This window comes from Nomascus leucogenys, chromosome 22a (assembly GCF_006542625.1).
Source record: "Nomascus leucogenys isolate Asia chromosome 22a, Asia_NLE_v1, whole genome shotgun sequence".
NCBI classification, from domain to species: Eukaryota; Metazoa; Chordata; class Mammalia; order Primates; family Hylobatidae; genus Nomascus; species Nomascus leucogenys.
Window position 1 is genome coordinate 27,741,322 of NC_044402.1, and position 18,543 is coordinate 27,759,864.

The window sequence follows — 18,543 nt, forward strand, 5'->3', positions numbered from 1 at the left end:
CAAGCCAGTATGAGTCTGTCCTCACAGCACCTGCAGCCTAACTTTGTCAACATGTTAATGCATGGGAATTTTCTGAGTCCAAGATGAACAGCCCAAAGGGTTTCAGGAGAAATTGCAGAGGGCTGAGGGGATGGGAGAGAGGTGGAGAAAAAAACACTGATGTCTCGAGGCTTGACAGATGCCTCTGATGCCCTGATACAACACGGAACCCCATGCTGTATGGACCACTGGCCTGGAGGAACCCTGGGAGCTCATCCAGTCCAGATTAGTGAGCCAGGGAGTGGTTATAGGCACAGCCTGAGGAGCTGCACCATTTGGCATTAAATCTAAGTTCCTGTAGTGGGTTGAATGGTGGCCCCCAAAACAATATGTCCATGTCCTAACCCCTGGAATCTGTGACTGTAACCTTATTCAGAAAAAAGGGTCTTTACAGATATAATTAAGAATTTTTCAGATGAAGCTGGGCATGGTGGCTCACGCCTATAATCTCAGCACTTTGGTAGGCCAAGGCAGGCAGATCACTTGAGCCCAGGAGTTGAAGACTAGCCTGGCCAACACAGCGAAACCCTGTCTCTACCAAAAAATACAAAAATTAGCCAGGCATGGTGATGCATGCCTGTAATCCCAACTACTCGGGAGGCTGAGGCAGGAGAATCACTTGAACCCAGGAGGCAGAAGAGATTGTACCAGTCTACTCCAGCCTAGGCAACAGAGCCAGACTGTCTCAAAAAAAAAAAAAGAATTTTTAAGATGAGATCATCCTGGATTGCCCAGGTGGACCCTAAATCCAATAAGGAGAGTTGTCCTTATTAAAAACAAGAGGTAGGCCAGGTGCGGCGGCTCACTTTGGGAGGCCAAGGCAGGCAGATCACAAGGTCAAGAGTTCGAGACCAGCCTGACCAACATGGTGAAACCCCCGTCTCTAATAAAAATACAAAAAATTAGTTGATCTCCCTGTAGTCGGATGAGGTGGCAGGCACCTGTAATCCCAGCTACTCGGGAGGCTGAGGCAGGGGAATCGCTTAAACCTGGGGGTCAGAGGTTGCAGTGAGCCAAGATCACACGGTTGCACTCCAGTCTAGATGACAGAGCAAGACTCCGTCTCAAAAAAAAAAAAAAAAAAAAGAGAGAAGGTAGAGGAGCTGGAGGCAGAGATTGCAGTGATGCAGCCGCAGGAATGCCTGGTGCCACCAGAAAAGGCAAGGAAGGGTTCTTCCCTAGAATGCTTCCCACCAGCAGCATGGTACTGGGGGCTCTTTGATTTTGGGCCTCTGGCCTTAAGAAATGTAGGAGAACAAACTTCTATTGCTTTAAACCACCCAATTTGTGGTAATTTGTTACGGCAATCACAGGAAATTAGTACACCTGCTTGCTAGCTGTGGACCCTTGAACAAGTCACTCCATCTGTCTGTTCATCAGTTTCTTCATCTGTAAAATAGGGGTGATAACAACGGTATTTACCTCATAGGGCTACTGTAAAAATTAAATGAGATAATAGAGACCCCTAAGTACAGTGCAGCAGAAGCCATCTTCATCCATTTGTGCTGCTATAACAAAATCCTTGAGACTGGATCACTTTTAAAAAAAAAAAAAAAAAAAACAGTTCTAGAGGCTGGGAAGCCCATGACCAAGAGACCCGCATCTGGCAAGGGCCGTCTTGCTGGGTCATCCCATAGTGGAAGGTAGAAGAGTAAGAGAGCCCATGAAAGGGTGGGGATTGCAGGTGGAGACAGAGAGGGAAGGTACCCAAAAGGAACCCATTCCCATGGTAGTAACAGCATTAATCCATTCATGAGGGCAGAGCCCTTATGACCTAATTTTCTCTTGAAGGTCCTACTTCTCAACACTCTTGCTTTGCAGATTAAGTTTCTAAAACATGAACTTGGAGAGACCCATTCAAACCTTGGTAGAAGCCTACCTGATGAACTCGTTAAAAATATGGCTTTTGGCAGGGCTCATGCTTGTAATCCCAGCACTTTGGGAGGCCAAAGCTGGGGGATTGTTTGAGCTCAGGAGTTCTAAACCAGCCTGGGTAACATGGCGAAACCTTGTCTCTACAAAAAATACAAAAATTAGCCAGGCATGGTGGTGCAAGCCTGCAGTCCCAGCTATTCGAGAGGCTAAGATGGGAGGATCCATTGAGCTCGAGGTAGAGGCTGCAGTGATGCAGTGAGCCATGATCACGCCACTATACTCCAGCCTGGACACCAGAGTGAGGCTTTCCAGGCCTTACCTCAAAATCACTGACAATAAATCTTTAGTGTACAGGACCAAGGAATGTGTGCTTTATAAGGCTCCCCAGGTGACTGATTGTCTGACAGGTTGTGAACCACCTGGGTGCTGTCCCATTCCCACCTTGATGACAGACATAAAATCTCTTCTGTTTCTGGAAAGCTGCTTTACAGCTGTTCTGGGTGAAGGACACTTGGCTTTGTTGCATGGGAATGATAAACAATGAATCCAAAATACTGCTTAATTCTGGTTATGCAGGAAGAAGGCTGGATTCAAGAAGTACCCATAGGCTACAACTGCATGGGTAAGGTATTATTTTAGAAATTGGGCAATGAGCATGAGGGTGATCACTGGATTATTTTTTACACTTTGTCTTAGGTCTTAAATATTTCGCGTTTTTTAAAATACAAGCTGTATGCAGATATGGAAAAATAAAATGCTGGTATTGGCCATGGTCCCTAGGTAACTAATAAGTCTAGACCAAGGATACTTCTATGCACTCCAGTACTAAATTGCCTCAGCCACAGGGAAGTCCTAGCTTTTGCCTACCCCGCATCTCTCATCATGTTGCCACATCCATTTCCAGCAGAGGTGGAAACAGCTCCGAAGCACCCAGTCCAGGGCAGGTCAGAAAACTGCTGGAGGTTTTCAGTGGGAAAAGCCATCAGCAATGAAAAGCCCAGCCTGGGTTGGTCTCGGATAGGGTCTGAGATGGGCAAGGGCAGGCTGAAACCAGGGTTACTCCAGTTCCTGCCCCATAGAGGGCCTTGTTAGAAGTGTAGGTCCTCACAATGCAGGACCTTCTCTGCAGAGCTGGGTGTTGTGCCTGCTCCGCTTACCCTGTAGAACCAGGTGGTAGGGGCCACTGGAGGGCAGCTCTGAAGTAGCAGGAAGCCCACCCATGTGTCCAGGCAGCCCACATAGGTGAGGGAGCTGCAGACATGCACACGAGAGGAACTGTGTGCTGATCAGAATGGAGAGATGCCCAGCACACAGCAACGGGCTCATATCACCGAAAACCCAGGGGGTTGTTTTGTTTCATTATAGCTGTGGCCTTCAGAAAAGATCACTGCTTTAGAACCACAGCAGCAAATACCATCACATCAGGCATCTCCAATCCTAAAGCAGCCCCAGGAGATGAACAGTGTGAGCTAGGAAAAGAGAAGAGCCGGAAAGAGAGTAACCAAAAGCAGAGGGGTAAAGATCGAGGCAAGAGTGGGTGCAAGCCAGGGCATAGCCCAGCAGCATCTGCTACGGATGCTGCAGCCTTGTTTCTCAGAGTACGACCTTGCAGCAGTGATGGTATGCAAAAGGTGGTACAAGAGGCAATTTCAGCTGGTACCCAGAATATTTATTTGCATTTGCATTAGATAGAGAGAGAAAATCAAACCTGTAATTTCACAGATATTTTTGCTTAGAACAAAGCCAAGTAAAGGAAGAAGTGTTGACAGGATGAAAAATATCACAGAAATACCTGAATAGTTGGTTATAAGGAAGTGTATGGGAATAATAAACAATGAATTGAAAATACTGCTTAATTCTGGATATGCAGGAAGAAAGCTGGAATCAGGGAAGAAGTACCCACGGGCTATATAACTGCATGGGTAAAGTGTACTATTTCTGAAATTGGGCAATGAGCAAGAGGGTGATCACTGAATTATTTTTTACACTTTGTCTTAGGTCTTAAATATTACACATTTTTTAAAATACGAGCTGTATACAGATATGGAAAAATAAAACGCTGGTGTTGGCCACGGTCCCTAGGTAACTAATAAGTCTAGACCAATTGAGAGGGTAGCTGGCATTTCCCTGATTGCCTAGGACTTACAGAGAAGCCACTACACAGTGAGCCCAATCTCCAGGGAGAATCGCATTTTCTCCCAGGCCCACCACATTTACCCCCAGGACTCCCACTGATGGCCATGGGCCCTACCAAGTTTCTCCCCAGGCCACATCAAAGCTCAAGAACCTATTCCTACAGAATTCTCCAGAATCAGAACGGTTTTGAGGTCAGGGCCACTGCGGAAAACTGCACAGATTTCGATGCAGTATTCAGAAAGCTAAAAAGGAGGTGCTAGACTCACAGACTCTGTCTCCCTAATTCCAAAGAACTGGTCCTTAGATGACCCAACCAGAGCGAATTAAATGCAGCTCATGCTCCTGCAGAAATTATCACAAACTCCGAGAAAGCCAGTCACCAAGATAGCAAGGATTCAATTTCTCTCCTCCTCTATGCTGAACACTCTCAGGCAAACATTCCGTGATGACAAACGAAAGCAGCAAAAGTGGGTCTAGAGGCACAGGGCTTGAAAACTCACTGAAAAGATTCCATGCCAGGTCAACAGGTGCTGTACGTGCAAAGGAGCTATAGCTCAATGAGACCCAGAACACTACTCCAGGAGAAACGCACCCCAGCCCCATCTCCCAAGAAAAGCTACCCCTGAACACGCCCACCTTGCCTGGAAGTTAGCTGGTGTCAGGGATCAGGAGAAGTAATTCCAGACTAGGGGCCAGAGTTCTAACAGGCAAATAGGTCCTGTAGCTGGTGATTTCATGCCTTCTGCCCGCCCCCCTGACCCTCAACTATGACAACTTGAGGGCAGACATCGAGTCTTACTTCCCATTTTCTCCTCTGAGCCTCACCCTGTACCTGACACAGAGCAGGCTCAGTTAAAGTTAGCTAAAGTAATAGATGGATGGAAGGATGGTGAAGAAATGTCCTGGTTTGGCCAGACCAGATCCCAGGTTTCAGGGGATATTCCTGAAGAACCAGACATTGCTACAGTTCCCTTTGCAGACAAACAGGATCTTTAAAATGCTTAGTGAATTATACCTTCACTAAACTGGTAGGATGGTTATCCTCAAAACCGGCAGTTGTTCAATAGCTTCAGAGTTGAAACTCTTTTCTGAAACAAAGAGCCAGCACCTATCAATTCCTTTTGAAGGGTCTATCCTCCCCTCCATAGGAGAAAGCTAAATATTTGTTGAGTTAACTGTTTTATTGATTAAATGAGTAAAGGAACTTCAGGGAGGTGGCTCTATTGCCCTTCTTCCTCCTCCGGTGTTTCCCAAATCCATCCCAGGCAGCAGCAGAGCCTCAGGCTCAGAGGAGGGAGGGTGAAGAGGCAGGAGGAGCAACTCCAGCAGCAGCAGCCAGTTGGCAAGAGCTGCTGCACAGGCATCTTTGTGTCTACTTTCTGTCCAACTTGGTGCCTTTCCCCAGACGGGAAGCAGATATACAGGGAAATGACAGAGTATAATGTGCAAAGAACATGAGATTGGGCAGTATCTGAACATCAAGATCAAGTTCATGATGTGCTACACACCTGCTGGGGATGTAAGAAATCACATCACTGGCCAGGTGCGGTGGCTGATGCCTATTAATCCCAGCACTTTGGGGATTACAGCCGAGGCGGGCAGATCATATGAGGTCAAGAGTTCGAGACTAGCCTGGCCAATATGGTGAAATCCTGTCTCTACTAAAAATACAAAAATTAGCCAGGCATGGTGGCACGCACCAGTAGTCCCCGCTACTCAGGAGGCTGTGGCAGAAGAATTGCTTGAACCCGGAAGGTAGAGGCTGCAGTAAGCCGAGATCACGCCACTGCACTCCAGCCTGGGTGATAGAGTGAGACTACATCTCAAAAAAAAAAAAAAAAAAAAGAAATCACATCCTCTACAGAACTCCACTTCCACATGTGTACATTAGAGGCTTGAGCTGGCTGATGCCCAAGATGTCTTTCTCAAGTGCAGTGGAATAGTTATAGAGTTGTCACCCGACCTTAGCCCCTTACTCTGCCCTCCAACCAATATCCACAGGCCAGAAATTTGAGTCCCTTTTTCTCCAAAACACTCTACCATATCCCATGGTTCTAAAGGTTGAAGGCAGCCGGGCATTGTGGCTCACACCTGTAATCCCATCCCAACACTTTGGGAGGCCAAGGCAGGAGGATAGCTTGAGCCCAGGAGGTCGAGTCTGCAGTGAGCTGAGATCATGCCACTGCACTTCAGCCTGGGCAACAAAGCAAGACCCTGTCTCAAAAAATAAATAAATAAAATAAAAGTTGACAGTGTCTGACTCTTGCCTCTAAGTGCAGATTTTAGTAATGCCAAAATAGCTGCCCCATACTCCAACCCAAAACACCCTATGTTCCTAAACAAAGTCAAATGTAAAGATTAGCAGAATTTGATAGAAACAAATGGTTCTTATAGCAAATTTACAGCTACCTCCCCTCCCACAATCAATACTACAGGAGAACATTCTATCCCTACGTTTCACGCAACAATGCGGAGGGAGCCCTAGTATGCATAACGCTCCTGACCTCTCTCTCCCACTCCTTCACTCCTTGTGGGAGAGATAATCATCAATCAGATTAAGGAATTTAGGAGAAGAAACAGAGTTTGCTCAGCTCACCCCTTCCTCTCTCCTCTCTGTTTGGGATCTGCTTATCTGCAGAGCATTGATTTTCAGTTCCTTCCTCCTCTAAGAGGCAGTCCCCTAACTGAGAGGCTTGTCCAGCCATGTCTGTGCCTGGGTAGGTAAGCCTCTCAAATTCAGGGGTGAAGTTCAGCAAGCCCACCTCCTCCAGATCCCAAACTATATGCTCAGTCGTGTGTCTATCAGTAATGAAGCTGATGAATTTTGATCACCACTTGGCAGGGTCCTGCATCTCCCTGACTCTCAGGCAAGGAAGAAGATATTAATCATTACTTGTAGTCCAAATATTAGGTGCTATAGTAACTAACCAAACAAACACATACTACTGACCTGAATCATCTGATACACAGAAGCCCAGGGACCTACCTGGTAACAAGAATTTGAGCTTAGCTAAAAAAACCTCACACTCAAAGTAGCAATCAAGGTCACCTCCGACATTTAACTCTGATTTAAAAAAGAAAAGTTTCCTGTTCTTGTTCTCTGTCATACGCACACAGACACATATACACATGCAGGTTCACACACTTCTACCCACTGTCCAACACAGAAGCTCAAAAAATATTTTTGGCAAGTGGCACTGGTGTTAAAAAAAAAAAAAAAAATTCAATAACTGGCTGGGTACAGTAGCTCACGCCTGTAATCCCAGCACTTTAGGAGGCCGTGGTGGGAGGATCACTTGTGCCCAGGAGTTTGAGACCAGTATGGGCAACATGACAAGACTCTGTCTCATATTTAATAAAAAAAAAAAAAAAAAAAATTGGCCAGGCATGGTGGCTCACACCTGTAATCCCAGCAATTTGGGAGACCAAGGCAGGCAGATCATTTGAGGTCAGAAGTTCGAGACCAGCTTGGCCAAGATGGTGAAATCCTGTCTGTACCAAAAAATACAAAAATTAGTTGGGTGTGGTGGCGCATGCCTGTAGTCCTAGCTACTCAGGAGGCTGAGGTGGGAGAATTGCCTGAACCTGGGAAGCAGAGGTTGCAGTGAACACAGGTTGCCATGAGCAGAGATTGCACCACTGCACTCCGGCCTGGGCAACAGAGCAAGACCCTGTCTAAAAAAAAAAAAAAATCAATGATGCAATAACTTTAAGCATTCTCAATCACTGAAGGCTTAATAAATAACTTTACTGGAGAATTCTCCATGGCTCCCTATTGTCTATGACTTAAAACCTAGCCTTGAGTCCCTCTGTGACCTAGCTCTAATCCTATTTGCCACTATGCCCCTTCACTTTCCTAGTCTCCAGTGACACTGAATTAATATTTTTCTTATAGACAATCTCCAAAATTTCACCCATCATGCTCAGCCAAAATCACCTTGTCCCCAAGGCTACATGTTTCAATCAACCCACCTTTCCAAACTCAGCTCCCATACCAACTTAACTCATTCAACCTCACCTATTTTAGACCATTGTCTCTGCTCATGAATGCTTCAGTAGTCTTAACTATTTTAGAGTGTAAGAGAGTCAAACAAATAAGGAAATATATTGTAGATAAGAGGCAGGTTTATCACTGTCAGAGAAACAGGTGATATTTAAAAAAGGGAGAATGCTAACATGGACTCTGTGGTGTTGGACTAAAATTGGAGATATAAGCATCATTTCATAGTTTTTTGCCCAGATACGGTGGCTCACGCCTATAATCCCAGCACTTTGGGAGGCCAAGGCATCAGGATCACTTGAGGCCAGGAGTTCAAGACCAGCTTGGGCAACACAGTGAGACTCTGTCTCTACAAATTAGCCAGGCATGGTGGTGCACACCTGTAGTCCCAACTACTCAGAAGGCTAAAGTGGGAGGATAGCTTAAGCCCAGGAGTTGGAAGCTGCAGTGAACCATGATCGCACCACTACACTCTAGCCTGGGTCGTGACAGAGCAAGACTATGTCTCAAAAAAAAAAAAAAAACTTAGTTTTTTAGTAGAAAGACAGAAGTGTGTGTATGTGTGAGTGAGTGTACACACATATATATCCTCACTCTGTCTCCTAGAAGGGCCTAGAAGCAATGGTACCCCAGTAGCAAAACGAATACCTAACGTCTACATCTTGGTTTCTAAATACCATTCTCCAATAACAGGAACCAGGGCTCCTTGGAGAAGTAATTGATTCCAGGGCAAGGAAAATACAGGATAAGCCTGAAGTATCTTTCAGTACAAGAATGTAAGGCAGTGCTCAAAATAGGTTGGGGGCATATCAAAAGGAGCCAACCTGAAAGAGCTCCCAGTGGTTAAAAGTGGAACCATTTGAGCAATAAAATAATGATTGTTTTGGATATAAAGGAAAAGTATTGTCTGGATTATATATGGGACATAGACCCCATAGAATAAAATAAATATCCATGAGTTCACGTGATAAAAATAATTAAATGGCTGGGCGCAGTGGCTCATGCCTGTAATCCCAACACTTTGGGAGGCCGACGAGGGCAGATCACCTGAAGTCAGGAGGTTGTGACCAGCCTGTCCAACATGGTGAAACCCCGTCTCTACTAAAAATACAAAATTAGTTGGGTGTGATGGTCTCTGGCTGGTTTAAATAATCCACAATGTTAAATTAAGCAAAGCTTCTCATTTCCATTCTTATAAACGGAACGGGGCAAAGGCTACCACCATCATTTTGCGGATAGAAAAGCAGAGGCTGGCCAAACATGGTGGCTCACGTCTGTAATTCCAGCACTCTGGGAAGCCAAGGCAGGTGAATCACCTGAGGTCAGGAGTTCAAGACCAGACTGGCCAACATGGTGAAACCCCATCTCTACTAAAAACACAAAAATTGGGCTGGGCGCAGTGGCTCATGCCTGTAATCCCAGCACTTTGGGAGGCCGAGGCGGGCAGATCATGAGGTCAGGAGATGGAGATCATTCTGGCTAACACAGTAAAACCCTGTCTCTACTAAAAACACAAAAAATTAGCCGGGCATGGTAGCACACACCTGTAGTCCCAGCTACTTGGGAGGCTGAGGCAGGAGAATCACTTGAACCCAGGAGGCTGAGGTTGCAGTGAGCCGAGATCACGCCACTGCACTCCAGCCTGGGCAACACAGCAAGACTCTAGCTCAAAAAAAAAGCCTTTTAAAAACTAAAAAAATAAAAGCAGAGGTGCTTGGCAGTGGAGCAGGACTAGGTGCCAGGGGACCTGGCTCCAGATCCAAAATGGCTCCAATTCTACCCAGCACCATCCAAACCTCTCTGCACCCTCCTTAGGCACTAAAATTTTTGAATTTCATTTCTTCCCTTGAGATACGGGCCCTCCCGTGACTATCAAAACTCCATTTATGCTTAAAAGACCCGGCATGTTTAAGTGGCAAACTGAGGGCCATAGGAAAAAAGAAAAAGAAAAAAAAAATAACACCAGTATGTTTCTTCAAGAATCCACAGTATATAAGGACTCATTTGGCTGCAAGAAACAGCAAACTTAACTAAAACCGACTTAGGCAAAAAAAAAAAGAATTTCCTGGTAGATATAACTGAAATTCCAGCAGTAGTCTAGCTTCCATTTCAGCTAGATGTAGATCTAGGGACTCAAATTATGCATTTCTTTTTTTTTTTTGAGATGGAGTCTCACTCTGTAGCCAGGCTGGAGTGCAGTGGCGCAATCTCAGCTCACTGCAACCTCCACCTCCCAGGTTCAAGTAATTCTCCTGCCTCAGCCTCCCGAGTAGCTGGGACTACAGGCGCCTGCCACCACGCCCAGCTAATTTTTGTATTTTTAGTAGAGACAGGGTTTCACCACGTTGGCCAGGATGGTCTCGCTCTCTTGACCTCGTGATCCACCCACCTCGGCCTCCCAAAGTGCTGGGATTACAGGCGTGAGCCACCGCGCCCAGACAAATTATGCATTTCTTTGCAATACTAGCTCCATTCACAGACAGGCTTTCTCTTCATGGTGGCAAAGATGGCTGCCAACAGCTCCAAGCCAAGATCTTACACTCCCAGCTCACTCAGCAGAAAAGAGGGAGCTGCTCTTCCCAGAAAAGTCCTGCGCACTGGCCAAAACTGGCTCAGGTGCTCAGGTTTCCTGAATCAATCTCTAGGGCCGGCAGAATAGACTCCACTAATCACCTGGCTAATAAGGGTGGGGTGAGCCCTTCCCAAACTCACAGAGTGTACATCAATACAGTGGCTCCCCAGAGGAAAGTTTATATGCTGGTCCCCAAAATGAGAATGGCTTCTAAACTGAAAAATTAACAAATATCCACTACATCACAAACCCTCATCAGAATCAACTCTATCTTCTCTCCTCCAGCCCCATTCCTGGATGTCTACACCAGCAGTGACTTCTGTATGCTTTATGAATAAGCCAGCTCACACACATCTCAGTTTATAAGCATCCTGAACACCAGGGATCTGGTTCTCCAAAGCACATGAGCCCCTCCCCACCACCTTGGCTGCCTAGCAAAGGGCCACTATGCCTCTAGAACACACTTCTTGACGTTGGCTCTCAGCCCTCTGGTTCCAGAGCTGAATCACTGAGATCCCAGCCTGCCTGCACCAACCTTGAAAGTGCTCGAAGTCACCACCTGCTGAGTTAGCCTCCTGGCTCTGACATACTCTGGGACCTGGAGATGCTGACTTGACAGTTGAGATAATTATGTTTTACCCTTCACTCATTCCTTTATCAGCCACACTAACGAGAAGTGATAAGCGCTCCAATGGAAGAAAACACTCCTGCGGTATTTACTCGTGCTCTTAGTGCCAGCCAGCTTCCCCTTCCCAGGCACAACTCCCAGAGACGGGCCTACGCCCTGTAATCTGGTGACAGACACCACGTGCTGCTCTCTTGTCAAATGCCAGGCTGCACTTTCCTTACTGCATCCCCTAAAACTGCCAACTTCTCCAGGAGATGCAGTGTCACTGCCTTTCAGATGACTTACATGTGACATGTGACAGGCAACTGTCTTTTTGACACCCATCACCTGCCTCCTCTGCAGATTTCATAAAGCAGAGGCCTTGCCCCTGTGTCTGAGCCTGCAAGCTCTCCATAGAATGTCACACCAGTGGGTGCCAAGGCCCATAGCACCGGTTAGCTGGAGAAAGAGGGGCAAGGAAGCGCAGTGGGCAATTATGTCTCAGAAGCAGGGACTTTGAGATCCTCCATAAAATCTAACATTTCGGTGCCTGTAGTCCCAGCTACTTGGGAGGCTGAGGCAGGAGAATCATTTGAACCCAGGAGGAGGAGGTTGCAGTGAGCCGAGATTGTGCCACTGCACTCTAGCCTGGGTGACAAGAGCAAAAACTCCGTCTCAAAAAAAAAAAAAAAAAAAAACTAACATTTCATTCATTCGTTCATTCAACAAACCTTTATTCAGGACCTGTCACATCCTGGTGATGGATGCTGCAGACATGGAGATTCACAGCACAGACCAAGTCTCTGTCCTCATGGAACATACCTTGTAGGAGACATCTGACTTGTTTTTGATACCTGCTTTCTATTTTACAAGGTACTGAGATATTATCTACATAATCCTGAGTAAGTGGCATAACCATCTCTAATGACAAATGGCATCTCCAAAAGGCTAAATGAATTTCCCAAAGCCGGCTTAGCTAAGCCACAAACTCGGGTCTTCTAACTATTAACCTCATGCTCTGTCTGGGACCTCCCCAAAGGTAGGGAGGTGGCAGGGTACAGGCTGGCATTGAAACAGACATTAAATCAACGCAGGCCTACGCATCATCGCTAGAGATACAAGATCAACAAATCAAAGACTCAATCCCTGATCTAAAGGAACGGATAGTCTAAAAAGAAAGGCATGTAACCAACTATCGTCTGTGGCAAGAATAAAGATAAAATGATTAAATTCAAATAGGAAGACGTCTCTGGAAGGGTGCACAAGAAATAATAATTGCCTCCAGGCAAGAAAATTGGGTACCTGAGGAACAAGGGTAGGAGGGTCATTTTGTATGTTTCAAATACTGTATATTTTGATTTATGTACTATTTGAATGTATTTCCCATTAAATAACACTTCGAAGATGCAATCAGCCAAATCCTGAAGATAGAAAATTCTACAGGATAAAGTATCTGGTTTCTTCAACAAACAACTCAAAAAAGAGGGAGAGCGAGGAAATGTTATAGATTTTTAAAGATGTACAAAATGTCAACCTTAATATATCTACCTTATTTGGACATTTTGACCCAGATTTGAACAAACTATAAAAAGGCATTTTGGGGCTGGGCATGGTGGCTCGCGCCTGTAATCCCAGCACTTTGGGAGGCCAAGGTGGGTGGATCACTTGAGGTCAGGAGTTCAAGACCAGCCTGGCCAACACGATGAAACCCAGTCTCTACTAAAAATACAAAAATTAGCCAGGCGTGATGGTGCGTGCCTGTAATCCCAGCTACTAGGGAGGCTGAGGGAGGAGAATGGCTTGAACCCGGGAGATGGAGGTTGCAGTGAGCCAAGTCCAGCCTGGGCAACAGAGCAAGACTCAGAAAGAAAGAAAAGAAAGAAAAAGAAAGAAAAAAGGAAGGAAGGAAGGAAGGAAGGAAGGAAGGAAGGAAGGAAGGAAGGAAGGAAGGAAGAGAAAAGAAAGAGAGAAAGAAAGAGAGAGAGAGAGAAAGAGAGAGAAAGAGAAAGAAAGAAAGAAAGAAAGAAAGAAAGAAAGAAAGAAAGAAAGAAAGAAAGAAAGAAAGAAAGAAAGAGAAACACAGAAAGACAGACATTTTGGGGACAAGGGAAATTGAACCTGGACTATCTATTAGAGATTATTAAGGAATTGTCAGTTTTGTTAGGTATGATCATGGTCTTCTGGTTATATTTTTTTAAAGGTCCTTATCTACTGGAGATACATACTAAAGTATTTACAGACAAAACAATGTGATGCCTGAGATTTGCATTTAAATATTTTGGGAAAAAAGAAATTAAGTGAATGAAGCCGGGCATGGTGGGTCACACCTGTTTTCCCAGCACTTCAGGAGGCTGAGGCGGCGGATCACTTGAGGCCAGGAGTTCAAGACCAGCCTGGCTGTCATGGCGAAACCCTGTCTCTACTAAAAACACAAAAATTAGCCAGGCGTGGTGGCCTGCACCTGTAATTCCAGCTACTTGGGAGGCTGAGGCAGGAGAAGTGCCTCAGCCAAGATCACACCACTTCACTCCAGCCTGGGCCACAGAGTAAGACTCTGTCTCAATAAATAAATAAATAAATAAATAAATAAATAAAAATTTAAAAATGAATGAATAAAAAAATAAATGAAACAGGCCTGGCACAGTGGCTCACACCCGTAATCCCAGCACTTTGGGAGGCCAAGGCAGGTGGCTTACTTGAAGTCAGGAGTTCAAGAACAGCCTGGACAACATGCTAAACTCTGTTTCTACTAAAAATACAAAAATCAGCCAAGTGTGATGGTGTACGTATGTAATCCCAGCCATTCAGGAGGCTGAGGCAGGAGAATCACTTGAATCCAGGAAGCAGAGGTTGCAATGAGCCGAGATCGCACCACTGCACCCCAGACCGGGTGATGGAGTGAGACTCCGTCTCAATAAATAAAAAAAATAAAAGAACAAATAAAGGGGGGAAAGATTACTAACAAGATGGGCAAAATGTTGATAGTTTCTGAAGCTATATGACGTTCCACCAGAGTTCATTCTACTGTTCTCTCTACTCTTGTGGATGGTTGAAATTGCCATAATAAAAAGTTTAAATAAAAATTTAGAAATTAATTATTCCATCCACATAGGAAAACTGAGAAGAAAAGCACCACAGAGGGGAGCTTGAGCTGAGTCCAGAAGGATGACGAGGACTTTTCTAAGGGGCAAAGGGCATTCCTGGCTGAGGGGACTGCCTGAGCACAGACATGCCAATCTATCACAAACCTCTCTCTGGAGAAGCCAAAGGTATCTACACTTGACCTCAAACTCAACCTATATCCACAAAAAATGCCCTCTTGTTTGATCTCCCAAGTCTCTGGGATATCTAAACACATATCAACATCAACTACCCTGTTCCAAGTGACGACAGAGAGTTTGGGGTTGACAGCTCGACTCAGAGGCCTACAAGAGGCCCCAGAGTAGCCCTCAGAGGATAGGACAGCAAGTAACCTCTTTCAATTGGGTTTTGCCTGACAAAACCATTTAGAAGCCAGCTGAGTTATCTGTGGGACAGAGCCTACATCCCTCCTGAGTCATCCCAGACACTTGTACTCACCAGAAACACACACTGGCCTCTCTCACAGCACCTTGCAAATTGATAACTTCAGTACCATGGCATCCAGCTTGATGACAGTCTGACAGCACCCCTCAGAAGCACTGAAACCTCTATGTGAAGGAAGAAGTGGTCCTCCCCTCCTTCCTTCCAAACCCTCAGTGGCCAATCCCCCCAGCCTCAATCCCCTACACTGCCCTCTGCCCAATTCCAGCTGTACACAGGACAGCTTCGTGGCTAGGCAGCTGCTTCAGAATTTATCCAATCCTAGGCCGGGCGCAGTGGCTCATGCCTTTAATCCCAGCACTTTGGGGGGCTGAGGTGGGAGGATCACTTGAGCATAGCAGTTCAAGTGTTATCCAGTCCTGGCCTGGCTCAGATGGGTCCCACGGGTTACTTACCTTAGATCTCAGCTGCAAGTACTCCTCTGAGCCATAAGGGACACTCTTCAGGGAAGTGAGGTAGTCATAACTGATGACAGCCGTCTGTGAACCAAGGCAGTGGAGAAAAGCTTAGCACCTGGACATTAAGTACAACTACTCTGCCCAAACCTCGCAGTACAGGTCCCTGACACAGCTGCTATGTCTGGGGGAGTGGCCAGTCCCATCCCTAAGATGCCCGGCCCCTGGATCTTATTCTAGCTAGCTTCCTCCTGTCATTCAGGACTCTGTGCAAATGCCACCTGTGCAGGGGCCCACTCTAAAATTGCCCCTTTTACCAGAAACATTCAATTATTTATCATAACAAACCACCATCCAACATTACCTTGCTCATTTGTTTCCTTGTTTATGAACTGTCTCTTCCTATAAGCTTAAACTCTAAGCTCTAGAAGCACGGGGGCTTGTCCTTCCTGTCCATCACTTACCACAGCACCTTTTACACTGCCAGGCACATTGAGTAAATGCTCAATCAAAGCTACTTGAATAAAGCTGTTACGTAAACTTAGCCCACTTCTCCACATCACAAATAAACATTATTTTATATGTATGTTTGCTCTAATAGTATGTCTTTTTTTTTTTTTTTTTCGAGACAGAGTCTTGCTCTGTCACCCAGGCTGGAGTGCACTGGCATGATCTCGGCGATCTTGGCTCACTGCAGCCTCTGCCTTCCAGGTTCAAGCAATTCTCCTGCCTCAGTCAAGTAGCTGGGATTACATGCACATGCCACCACACCCGGCTAATTTTTGTATTTTTAGTAGAGATGGGATTTCGTCATGTTGGCCAGGCTGGTCTCGAACTCCTGACCTCAGGTGATCCTTCCACCTCAGCCTCCCAAAGTGCTGGGATTACAGGCATAAGCCACCGCTCCTGGCCCTAACAGCATAAGTCTTGATTCTGTGTTTCCTTATCCAGAGTGAATCAGAAAATTCCAATCTCCAAGATATCCTAGGCATGGAAGGGCCTTAGGGATTATCTACCCCAAACCTTCCTTTATAGAATTGAGTAACTGAGACCCTAGAAGTTCAAGGACTTACAAAGTTGATATTAAGAAGAGTTTTTGCCGGGCGCGGTGGCTCACGCCTATAATCCCAGTACTTTGGGAGGCCGAGGCGGGCGGATCACGAGGTCAGGAGATCGAGACCATCCTGGCTAACACGGTGAAACCCTGTCTCTACTAAAAATACAAAAAAAAAAAATTAGCCGGGCGAGGTGGCGGGCACCTGTAGTCCCAGCTACGCGGGAGGCTGAGGCAGGAGAATGGCGTGAACCCCGGGGGGCGGAGCCTGCAGTGAGCCGAGATCGCGCCACTGCACTCCAGCCTGGGTGAAAGAGCGAGACTCCTTCTCAAAAAAAAAAAAAAAAAAGAAGAGTTTCTTCCTTTGCACTCTACAAAGCTTTATCCTATTCGACATACACTTGCTGGACACCAACCACAAGCAAGACTTGGTCACTGAGTAGTGTTCAAGGACAATCCAGACCAGAGCTCTGGCCTTTAAAAAATGGACAGCTTTGTGGCTGGTTTATAAAGCGTATCTTCCTCCTCCTTTCCAACTATTCAAATCTCTAAGATTCCATTCCTGATCCATATCTTCCTCCCTCCTTTCCAACTATTCAAATCTCTAAGATTCCATTTAAAACCTGCTTCTCGCTGGCCTGAAGGTATTGAGTTATCTCAACTGATTGTTCACAGTCAGTCACAGATCAAACTCCTTGCTCTACTGTTTCTCCCCTTCTCACTATTGCACTTGACTAGTCTAAAAATATATATATACGGGCTGGGTGTGGTGGCTTACATCTGTAATCCCAGCACTTTGGGAGGCCAAGGCCGGCAGATCATTTGAGGTCAGGAGTTCGAGACCAGCCTGGCCAACGTGGTATAACCCCCTCTCTACTAAAAATACAGAAATTAGCCAGATGTGTTCACTTGAACCCAGGAGGTGAAGGCTGCAGTGAGCTGAGATGAGATCGTGCCACTGCACTCCAGCCTGGATGACAGAGTGAGACTCTGTCTCAAAAAAATAATAATAATAAATATATATATATGGATTTGGATGCATGGATTTGGATTGTTTTTTAACCTATTCCTATAGGCATTACTCAACCATATATGTGTGTATACACACACACACACACCCACACACACACACACACACGTAAAATTGGCCTGGCAGAGTGGCTCATACCCATAATCCCAACACTTTGGGAGACCAAGGTGGGCAGATTGCTTGAGACTAGGAGTTTAAGACCATCCCGGGCAACATAGTAAAACCCTATCTCTACAAAAAAATACAGAAATTGGCCAGGTGTGGTGTCAGGCATCTGTGGTCCCAGCTACTTGAGAAGCTGAGGCGGGAGGATCTCTTGATCCCAGGAGGTGGAGGTTGCAGTAAGTGGGTATCACACCACTGCATCCCAGCCTGGACGACAGAGCAAGACCCTGTCTCAAAAAAATAAAAATAAAAATAAAAATGCATATATATATATATCATAAAATAAAACCTGCTACCCCTAGGATACCAATCCTGACTCCCAGGCCACAGCACTCACTCTAGTGTCTGGCCATAGTAGCGGGCATCTGAATCACCCATCTTGGCACAATGCATGGATTTCTATTGTTTTTTAACCTATTCATGTAGGCATTCCTCAACCAGAAGCTACTTCGTAGCTGGGTCTAGGTGGCACAGTTTGTTTCTGCCCTTCAAATCATGTAAGGCACTCGGTAAACACTTGGGAATTGTTTCATATTCCGTAGCCTGATTATCCAAAGTCTATTTGTTGGTATTGGTTCTATGACTCGGCTCAGCCTTGAGGACAGGCATATCAGTGCCCTCCCCTGTGAGCCAGGGCTCAAAGGACACCTCACAACACTGAGTATTAAGAAGATGGTGAGATGACAACCACAATAGACTGTGCATCAGACTGAATCTACGTGAAGGAGAAGAAAGCATGAGCTCATCCTGCAGCAGATAAAGGAGGAAAGCAAGCATGAGGCATGTGGCCATCTACCCACCAATGGGACAATTCTATAGGAATGTCTGGGAAAGTTGCTGTCAGCAGAGTTAAGAGGACATGATCACACCAGGATGATGTTCCTGTTGAGCCACCGGAGAAAACCTCTAAACATAAAATATTCAACTCAGGTTCTCTGTCAGTTTGGAGACTGGAGGGGATCCCGCAAAGTTCTCTGAGGGCTAGACCATCTGGGTATGAGTCCTGCATCAGGAACCATTCATCCTAGCTCACTGGAGAGAGATTGAGTTTTCTAGTAGAATTTAATCAGAACTGTAAAGTCCTCCTT

General features: G+C 45.8%; 1 protein-coding gene across 9 annotated transcripts in view; it reads right to left on the minus strand.

Annotated features, from left to right (window-relative positions):
- The window catches only part of ADCK1 (aarF domain containing kinase 1), a 126,545-nt gene that overhangs the window by 89,615 nt on the left and 18,387 nt on the right, over window positions 1-18,543 (minus strand). For 8 of the 9 annotated variants that reach the window (XM_003260819.2, XM_030803519.1, XM_030803521.1 and 5 more), the window contains exon 3: window positions 15,207-15,290. In XM_003260819.2, the coding sequence (XP_003260867.2) occupies window positions 15,207-15,290 (84 nt within the window). Of the gene's footprint in view, window positions 1-9,594; window positions 9,713-15,206; window positions 15,291-18,543 lie in introns of all 9 variants that reach the window. The other variant, XM_030803522.1, reaches the window with a different exon arrangement.